A 10,505-nucleotide genomic window follows, 5' to 3' on the forward strand; every position below is an offset into this window, starting at 1 on the left:
AACCTGTGTCTTCCAGCATCAGCCTATTAACTCCTGCTGTACCTCTACCCATACCCATCTTTTGGTATGAAGCAGTTCATAATATCATTTACACAGCAAAATACATATATCTAACTGCGAGAAAAGCAATGTAAAAGCATGATTAATCTAATTATCTCTAATATTGACCCACCCTAAACGGCAACAAACAAAAAGGAGCAGACTTCATCACAACTAAAATTACTCCATTGTAGAATCCACCTGAAAAAGAGATTTGTACACAGTGTTGTTTCCTAATATGGCTATAGATAGAATGCCTCCAGCTCCCAGGCCATTATATTTACAAAATGTGACTTTCTATATGCCAGTTTTCCTCTACATTATTTATATGTCGATATAGATATATAAAATCAATGAATTTCAGGACTTAATGGAAGAACAGACACAGTGTCTAAAAATACAGACATAGACACTGGTGAAAAAAGCTCTGCTCAGTATCTTTCCTCAGACAGGAAAGACCTATTTACAATGTAATTCTATATGTTGTCATGTAATGTTCATGCAATAAAACAGATGAATTTATTAACATTACTAGGAAGTTGCTATGGCTATTTTGTTTTGTGCTGAAACTTCTTACTGCATAAAATTTCTATCACTCCTCTTGCCTTCTTCCTGACTACTGAATTAACTGAATTTTGTCTCTTTTTAGCTCCCCTTCTTTCTGTTTTCTTGCAATCTATAAATGCTGAAAAATCTTCTTCAATCTGATCCATATTCTTCCACCTTGTACCTTCATCTGCACCTTCCACTTTCCTCAGGCTATTTCAAGTGAAGAAAATATCTGATTATTCATAAAGATTGTATGATTAGCCTTCCAGCAAAGCATAAATTTTTTTGAACAATTGATTACTAGAGGGATGGTGCGGCTCTCAATTCTAAGCCACAATTTGTTTACAATCCTACTACATGCAAAGCCTAGTAGATACAGTCCAAAAGATTTTCATTTCACCATAAAGTTGGGGGATTTCAGTAGATGAAGAAGAAATAAAATGTTCCAGCTGCAGTATAGTGAGAAGTCAAAAGCTCTGTGTTTAAAAGGTTTAAAACTTCTAATTATATTCATTTTTATCATGGAATGTGTCAAAGTCCAAGCAAATGAGTTTCATATCTGCAGTGTCAGTGTTGCCTACATTTACTACATCTAGACTTTCATGTTAAGCACAGCCCACTACTAACAAAATGGGTATAAAATGCAGTCTTAAGAAAGAGTGGCACTTCTGTAAGCACAGAAGCAATTATGCCTAACAGCTAAATGCAGCATTTTGTTCTGTACAGTATACATCAGCCAGCACCATTCAGCCATGTCTGCAATCCCAAAACAAGGAATGCAAAAAGAACATAGACTGTTCTCCAAATCGTATCCAGAACATAGGCACCTTTGGGTAAAGGGCTCTCACCCCATTGAAATGGAAATTTTCCCATTTAAATTTTTGGGCATCATATGGGTTTGATGTGCTCCCTGTCAAAATGTATTCCAAAGACTTGCTTCACATCACTCAAAGAAGAAACTGCATTTGATGAAGTTAGTCTTTAATAAAACACATACTGTTTACTCAGTTGTCTTATGTCAGATGTTTTGAACCCCCACGTCTTCGCCAGTTCCTCTAGCTGATCAGCTTGTTCCACAAATGCAATCTAAAAAAGAAAGCATAGTTAAGTACTTTAAACGTGCATCCCACATCAGCTTTATGTGAAGACAAAACAAGTTATATCTTAAAACCAGTTTTACACACTTACTACGGAGGTGTTAGGTTTGCATTGAGACACCTGTTCTTCCAGACTACCAAGTATGATTTTGAAATACTTCCCCATAATCCAGCGATTAACCGCACCTACCTTGTAGCTCGTAATAGAACAGTTAATTCCTTTTCAAATAATACACTGGCAGAACAGCACAGACCTTAGTGTGCTGTAACACACTAAGGTAAAATCATGCTAGCAGTGCAGTCACTTGCTGAGGGGGTGTACAACAGCCTGACAGGAATGCAATATTCACAGGAATTGCAGTATTCACCACCAGAGGGGTCAAATTACCTACTTTGCCTATGACTGACTGACATCAAGCTAAATATTTTCTAATTTTCTGCTTGTGTTGGGCTTTCTCAATTTTTTTCAGTGCCTAGGATGAGAAAAGAAATTGAGGGAAAAAATGTGGATAATAGCCCATTTTACAGAATGGGCTAAAAGGATGATGAGATCTTTGCTTATTTCAAAATAAAACCCGACATTCTGGAGCCAAACTCAACCCCATTTGACTTCTAGAGAACATAGACTCTACTGATGATGAGTTGCTGTTGCCTAGTCAGAATTTTAGCACATTTCCTACTTATTTTTAAATTCCGTGGGATTTTAATCTACAACATGACTCTTAGCAGCTGAATCCTCAACTCCTATCCACTAATAGGCATGACAGCTCCTCAGGAAACAGATTGTGGAGCCTAGGAACTGCAGTGCCCACTACAGGCTCCAGGTGGGATCCAAGTTTCCTCAACACTTGACAATTTAGAGGACTTGGAAGTCTCCACCGGCCAAAGGCTGACTATCTGAGCTTAGAGAAATTCTTGCCTCTAGCCGCAGCTTCTGACAGAAACCAATTCACGGCCTTCTAACTCCCATGGTGTAAGAGCTCATGCCCCTAAGTTCAAGGGAATACTCTTCCTGCTACCAGTATCCCTTTGGTCCTGGGATGATGTCCACACTGAGGGCCTGTATTAACCTCAGGACAGCAGTTTCTAGGGCAACAGTTGAAAAGAAAAGAAAACCCACATTAAAAAAGGCAAGATTTAGTACTTCTAAAATTGCAGTAGGAAGAAACTTGGGAGGAAGAGCAAGAGGACTAAAAAAACATTGTTTAGCAATTATTTGCTAACTAATGATATTTTTTATGTGTATGTTTCTTTTGCATAGAAATTTACCATTTTCTGTTTTTTCTATAGACAAAAATAAACAAAGTTTCTAAAGTGTAAAGGCTGCTAAACTGTAGACAAGAAGTTATTGGCTGCCTAGTCTTTTAAATTAATCATGGCTGGTATGATTTATATTGTCAAAAGAACAGAAGTTTTACATTTTCAGTCAGAAAACATATTTAAATAATGTCATATAAATAAATACCACACTAGCAAAAATTGTAAGATTATAGTATTCCATTAATAGTTCACAAGAATCAGTATTGTCCCCCATGCAAAGAGGAATACATCCAACTTAATTAACTGTATAACTGCAGAGGCTTGGAATACAGACCTACTAAAATATTTGATGTGCAATAAAGAAAATGTCATTCATTTGACTGAAGTCAAAATGGATGCAGAATGAGCAATGTTAGAGCTGCTGGGGGGAGAAGAGTGAAGAGGGAGGGGGAAAAAAAAGAGAGGAAAAAAACCCATGAAACACCAGATGACAAATTCTGGAAACAGGCGTTGCCATGGAAAAGCAGTGGCTGTTATGTACTCTTAGGGTGCAGAAAAATAAAATACTTAAATTATGGGAAAATGAAGAAAATATGTTTCAAGGAAGCTGAATACATGAAATCTATTCTAAACCTGACACCTGGTATATTATGGTTGAGTTAGACTGTGGGTAAATCAGCAAGACATCTACATTTTTTTCAAACAAACTTCCCAATGGAATTCCTTAATCAGCCAAGAGTTGTTCCCCATTGCTTTAGGATGCATTTCTAAATCTGAATGCTTTAAGGTGTTTGGATATTTGTTTCAGTATTTGCTTGTGCATTCAAGGTAACCAACTGGATGCACAGTTCTTTAAATCAGTTCTGCACCTCAGGACTGTAGAAGCAAGAAGAAATTCTACAGCAGAGTCACTACCGAGTCAAGAGAAGTGTGCAAGACTGAGAGCTCCAGCTTTAAAGAAGGAAGTTGAGGAGAATAACTGGTACTTTGGGAAAGGTATATCACAAAACACAGAATCTCACGTGTTACTCATATAATGGGGCTAAAGCCTCCAAATATCAGGGGTAAACATCTCCCTGTGGCTAACTCAGGCCTTTTGTACACCAAGTGACACCCAAAGCTCCTGCATTAAACCGTGCATCAGCCCTGAGGCAGCAAACCCTGGCTGCCTTCAAGCACCACAAATATTTTGCTAACAAGAGAACGGGAAGTGAACAATTCTGGCTGAAGGAACACAGTTTGTTTGGATCCAACAGGGCTGTCTTCCTTTTTTTCTGGCTATGAAATTCATAGGTGAACATGAGAAGGGGTCTATCCCTCTTTCCCCTCCCATATGCTCTCTTGTCTCCCTGTTCCTGCAGTTATTAAATGACTTTTGCAATTAGACACATGATGCCTATTGTTTGCCTAGTTCCCAAAAATGGAATGTGAGGCTAAATGAGAGACAAGAACACTTCCTAGACACGGCTGCTAAAGGAACTGCCCAGCCTGCGGAGAAAGGCTAAGCAATGAACTCCAGATAGGTGTTGGTACCCTGATACCTTCCTCCTTGTACACCTGACCTGTGTACACTCAGTCTCCCAAATGGCTTAAATCAAACCTGATTCTTAAAATCCTTTTTCCACAACTCTTGCTGTTTTCAAGGGCTTTTAGGTTATTATTTTTTTCTATTTTCTTAATTTTCTACTCACCTAGGATAATTACACAAGCATTTCAATAACAACTTACGCTTTTTACCTATATTTTCTTTACCCTGAGGAATACTGGTCTTTCTCTTTGCTGTTCCTCAAGAGAGACAGTGAACTAATCTGCAAACCACTCAGTTAAACATGGTCCTTACTGTGCTAACTTGATGATAATTTGGACTTCTATATACAAAAGCAATGGTTTTATTCATAAAACTTCCTTTCCATCTGGGGCAAAGTGGAGAGAGATGACATTTTATGTCCCTTGGCGGACATGCGGGGAATCACGCTGCAAAATAGAACCAGTTGTTCATACAAGTTATACACAGTTATACACAGTACAAAATTTTTCCACAATGGAGTCAGCAACATGAGGTAAAAGGATACCTGTTTAGTTAAATCTGAATATTTGGGAGGAAAACAGAAGCATTTTGGTGTAAATTTGAATAATAAAGGTAACCATATTTTCTAACCACTACGTCTTTCCTCAAAAGCCAACTCTTCTGTGATTCCAGTGGTTGCTCTGCGTGAGGCTACATTATGAGCAGGGAGAGGAGAGCATATGGGATACTCACTTTATCAACCCCTGGAATATTAAAATGTCAAGATTTCATAATAAAAAGAGATTAAAATAAGAGTGCTTGTCACAGTATTCTGGTGGAAATTTTATTTTAGGAAGACAGTGTTTCAATGGATTAAAAAAACAAACAAAACCAAAACGTCTGCCAATTTATGGAAGGAAAAAAAGTATACCATGAATCCTTGATCCCTAAAAGAGGGAGAGTAAGTGAGAGCACAGATCCCTAGGTGTAGCTTACTAATGTACATATTTTTTAGGAAAATCACTAAAAAAAATCTTGATTTCCTAAGGATGCTGTATAGACACACTTTTCCAGAAACTGACATTAAAGAGAGTGGAATGGGGTATGAATATCCATCTTCTGCAGCTGAGTTACACCAGCCAAACCTTTTTTCATTCAAATCTATTATTTTAGTGAACACCAGCCAATACATAACTATGCAAGATTTTACTCCCCTCATGTTCATCAAAATACAGCTCCTCACAGACTTTGATACACCTTGCACCAGACTCCTCAACAGCTATGAAAGGGCTGACTTGAAACGGGCCATCATGGACCCGTGTGAATAGAAAAAATAAATATTGTTAATGCTCAAAACATGCTTTGCACAGATTTCAAATGTTACTGAAGCCTGACACACACTGAAGCCTGTTATTTAGCCACAGGAAAGAAAATTACTTTTATGAATTTTACATAGGGTGCTCATATATATTATTGAGCCTACAAGAAATCACAAGCCTACTTTTACAACCTGGACTACGAAACTCAGTTTCAAGCGTGATACTGTTAAGGGAATGACATTGCTTCCCTGCCAGACTCTCTCCTGCATTATCAGTAAGTGCCATGCTTGTTTTAAGTCTGGCTCATACTACTGAAATGCCCAACATCACCATCTTTCTAACTATTTTTTTGGTTTTCTCTTTTTTTCTTTATTCCTTTTTTTTTTTTTTTTTTTTTTTTTTTTTGTGACAAGAAAAAAAGCCTCATTTAGACAGCTGTGCAGTGGGTACAGAGCTATTATTCACTATCACTGTTTAGATAACCTGAGATTAAAAAAACAGCTAGTGAAACTGAAAGAAAACAGAGAATCTGAACGAATGCCAGGACTAGGCACGCTGCTGTTCCTGCAGACTCGTGCCGAGGAGACGCTCTATCCCGGTTACCACCAGCTCCCGCAAGTGCGAAATCCGCGGCTTCGCGGCTCCTGCCCCGACAGACAGGAGTGCGAAAATTTTCCGCTTTCTCCCCCGAGACCGTCGGGGCCGGCCCTTCCCCTCGCTACCCCCGGACGCGGACTCGGGTCCGCAGCCGCCGCGGGCGGACCCAGGGCAGAGCGCGGCTGCCGGCACCACGGCCCCGCGGAGCGCCCCGGGAGGGACCGCCGGGCATCTCCCCCGCCGCCCGCCACCATCCGCCCGAGCCCCCCACTCACTGTCCCGTTATCGTCCACCCCCAGAAGGTGTCCGTGGAGGATCTCCATGGGGGCGGAGGCGCTGGAGTGCACGAAGGTCCCCTTGAAGACGTGGGCGAGCGGCGGGCGCTGCGGAGAGCCCATGGCGGCGGCGGCGGGCTTGGCGAGAGCGGTCTGGGAGCTGCCACCGTGCGGGCTGCCTCCCCTCGCTGTCTCCCGGTGCCGCCGGCGGCTTCCTGGAGCTGTCACCATTTCCCCACCCCCTGGTGACTTTCTTTACGGGGAGTGGTTTCGGCTCAAGGAGGGCGGGAGGCAGCGCCGCGCCCTTCGCCTTCCCGCGGGCGGGGGGCGGGCGGTGTGCGGGGTGCTCCCCCAGCCCTTCGCCTCCCCCGCCGCTGATGCCCCCGTCCCAGAAAGGTGTCCTCCCTCGCGCAAGAGGCTCGAACGACAGGAGAGATGCCCAGTGGGTTTTGGAGTCCCAGCTTTTCCCTGGGAAGAAGTGAGAGATTGGACAAGGTGTCTAGTAGTGTCTTTCGAGTGTCTGGCAACTCACTTCTGCAACCAACCTGCGGGTTGTAACCACTTGCAGAAGTTTGATTTCCAATAGGATTTGTAGGTTGGAAAAGACCTTTAAAACCTTCAAATGTCAGACTGTCTTGTCAGTTCTCAGCCTCTGTACTGGACATTAGAAGAGTGTAGGAATAGAGAATAGGTGCTAGCTGAGGCACCAGAACTTGCAGAAGCAGGCAGCCTCATTCAATGGAGCTGGTCTACAGAAAAAGAGAAAACAACCTCTGGAAAATGAAAAGCCGAGAAAAATTGATTTTGTTAACTCGGAAATGCATCCCCAGAATGACATTCTGCTCCAACAACCTAAGTCAAAGTACATAGTGAACCCACCCTAAGAGGATCACTATTGAGAGTGTTGGAATAAGACTTCACAAAGGCAGAATTGTGTGCATCAAGGATAACACCAGGAATGTCCTCTGAATTCATGACTGAAGCTACTTGTATACATCAACTTGTCAAGTGACAAGTGAACTTGGCACCAAGGGCACTGACACTACCGTTCTCAAGGCTGCATTGCAAAGTTTGTCATTACATGGTTTATCATTAAAAGACCTTTGCACTCCCCATTGTGCTGACACTATAGTAAATGCCTTGCAGATTATCTTTCCTACAAACTCTCCAGACTAATGGTGGGAGGAAAGAGAAACACAGCAGGAAAGTGCAGAATAAATTTAATTTTAGTCTGCCATGGGCAAGTCATCATCCTCTATCTTGCTTTCTTTGCATAAGAATGTGTTATGTTACTGAGAATGAAGTTTAAAAAAATATTGGGTTTATTGATACCAGTGGGATGTTCTTATGTGGATTTTGAAATCAGCTTAGTCAGGAAATAAAGAGTGTCCAAAAAAAAAAAAAAAAAAGAAAAAATAGACATGTGGAAATGACTTTTACTTATATTGGCAATTCTTGTGAGAGGTCTTGCAGTTTCAGAAAACTCACAATGACATAAAAGTCGTTACTTAAGACACACCTAAGTTTTTAATTGTATTTCTAGCATCTTTTATCATGAGAAAATACAACAAAAACCAAATCACAACTCTTGCAAATTAATCTAGTTTGGGGAAGAAAATAGATTTTTGGAATAAAAATCTTCCATGCAGTTCAGTCTGGTTAAAACACTGTAACACTTTCTGTTTCTTCAAAGAGGAGAGTAATATTTAAAAAAAAAAAAATAACACCAGAAGTCTTCTCAAATAGTACTTGCAGAAACCCCTCTCCCATAGTTGTTTCTCAGGGTGATGTTGTTGTGGACGTCAAGGCTGAAGTGAGCTGCTTTCCAAGCTATTACTCTAGGCAAGGAAAATTGTCTTTTGCAGCAGGAAGGATAAAGAGTGGGAGAAAGGCTGGTTTTGCTACTGAATAATAAGGTGAGTGGAGATGAGAAACAGGGTGAAGGGACCAAGCCCTGCAGTGGTAAATTCACTTGCTCTTCCTGTGAAGAGAGGAGTGAAAACAACTTTTTCCAGCAACAGCTGCTCCTCCACACGACTCACCTTTGCCCTGGTGGCAGCAGGCAGCACAAGAGCTCGAGATTTGGTGCCAGCACTGTAATAGGCTGATTTGCATTACGTGAAGCACACAGCTGTCCTAGGGCAGCACACTGGAGAGGTAAACCGAGGGATCTGCTGCTACCAAACTCATTTACACTATTGCTCAAAATAATATTCAGCAGAGCACAGTGTTCCTGAGAAACCTTTTGATTGTATTTGGTGGGGAAGGGGGATGCTCCTGAGAATTTCTGACTGCTTCAACCCTGGTTTTCGATTAAAAATCTCTGGGATTACCTCCAGCCTGCTTACAAAAATAAGTGCATTTATTTGAGTGACAGTATTTATGCAAGAGAAGAAAAGCAAAAATATGGACAGTCTCTTTCATTAGCACTTTTAGGGAGAAATGTCAATAACAAACACTGTTTATGATTTTATTATCATTATTATTAGTATTTTTATTTTTTGGCTTTAGTTCCAAACACTCTGAAGTTGTATAGTTTCCTTGTCAAAAGAACTGTCAAAAAGAGGCCTTTTCTGTTTTTCCGGCTGTCATGTGGGAAAGCATGAGAGCTGTGGAAAACTGCTGGTGGAAGAATGGTTAACACCCTTCCCTCCTCCCAGAAATTTTTTGGTTTTTAGTTCGCAACCAGTTACATGTGCATGCCCTAAATACTCGCATGAGTCAAGGTGAGACCTTGGCCAACTATGAAAAACTGAGTCATTGTTCCAAAATGTTGTAAGACTGAAGTATGTTTAGCTTTTCTGGGATAAACTTGCCTAGGCACCTTACCGCCTGGAATGGAAGTGTAATGCTCTGCTGTGACTGTTACATAGCAATTAACTTTTAAGCTAAAATGTAGCTTTTTTTTCTCCCGAAATAGTTGATTGACTTGAGAGAGATACTTAGTTTCTTATAAGTTAGGCACTGGGTGTTCCTTTAGTAGCATTTCATATTATCATATATGTGCTAATACATTTAATTATTAATTGTGTATACTTTGATCTAATACTGTTGAAAAAAAAAAAAGTCTGTCTCATTATTCAGTAGCTTATCAGATTCTCTATGTGTTCTAAAGTATTGACTTCTACACAACTATAGAAATGAGTCTTTAGGTGAGTCCTGAAGCCAAACATATTCAGAATTAGAAGAACAATCAGCCAATGTATTTCTAGGAGCAAAAGGATAGATTTTAACAGAATAAGAGTGCCTTTATTCTCTTTAACACTTTCTTTCTGATGTTTTCTTCACTTGTGACACTGTACCAAGGGAGAATTCAATTACTTGATCCAGAGTCTTAGAGCACCTAAGCTGATCCTGCAACATCTGAGAAATATAAGAAAAAGAAACCTGCTTCTTCCCACTGCTTTCAAAAGGGAGTTGATGGGGTACTTGCCACCAACAAAAAATTCCTCTGTCATGAGACTGCTGAAGTCAGTGGCTGTGCAGCCTGAGTCCCAGGATAAGATAATTATTACTCTGATCTGGTAATGAAAGTTATTATAGCGTACATGATCAAAATGGACCTTGTCCATAATTTGTAGCATAGCAACTAGGTAAGTGAAGAAAAAACCCAGTTGATGTATCTGCCAGTAATTGATTTTTTTCCCTGTATAAGGAAGAGCTGATAATGCAACTAGGCAATCCTTGGGATTATTAAGGAAAAAAAAAAAAAAAAAAAAAAAGGAACAAAGCACGATAAATACTTCATCTGAAGTAAGAAGTTAAGTTGGGAGCTAGGTTTTAATCCAGCACAGGCTACTTCATACACTTCATTTTCCCAGAAAAATCTATATAATCAGACTATGTTACCTTACTTAACTTT

At 40.4% G+C, this 10,505-nt stretch overlaps 1 protein-coding gene across 1 annotated transcript in view; it reads right to left on the reverse strand.

Moving 5' to 3' along the window:
• Nucleotides 1–6,878, reverse strand: part of GDA (guanine deaminase) — a 31,401-nt gene extending 24,523 nt beyond the window's left edge. Inside the window, exons 1-2 of the mRNA XM_015615014.1 lie at nucleotides 6,644–6,878; nucleotides 1,586–1,674 (exon numbers count right to left, since the gene is read on the reverse strand). Of these exons, the coding sequence (XP_015470500.1) occupies nucleotides 1,586–1,674; nucleotides 6,644–6,874 (320 nt within the window). The 5' untranslated portion in view covers nucleotides 6,875–6,878. The remainder of the gene's footprint in view (nucleotides 1–1,585; nucleotides 1,675–6,643) is intronic.
• Between the last annotated feature and the right edge of the window lie 3,627 nt (nucleotides 6,879–10,505).

Source organism: Parus major, chromosome Z (assembly GCF_001522545.3).
Source record: "Parus major isolate Abel chromosome Z, Parus_major1.1, whole genome shotgun sequence".
NCBI classification, from domain to species: Eukaryota; Metazoa; Chordata; class Aves; order Passeriformes; family Paridae; genus Parus; species Parus major.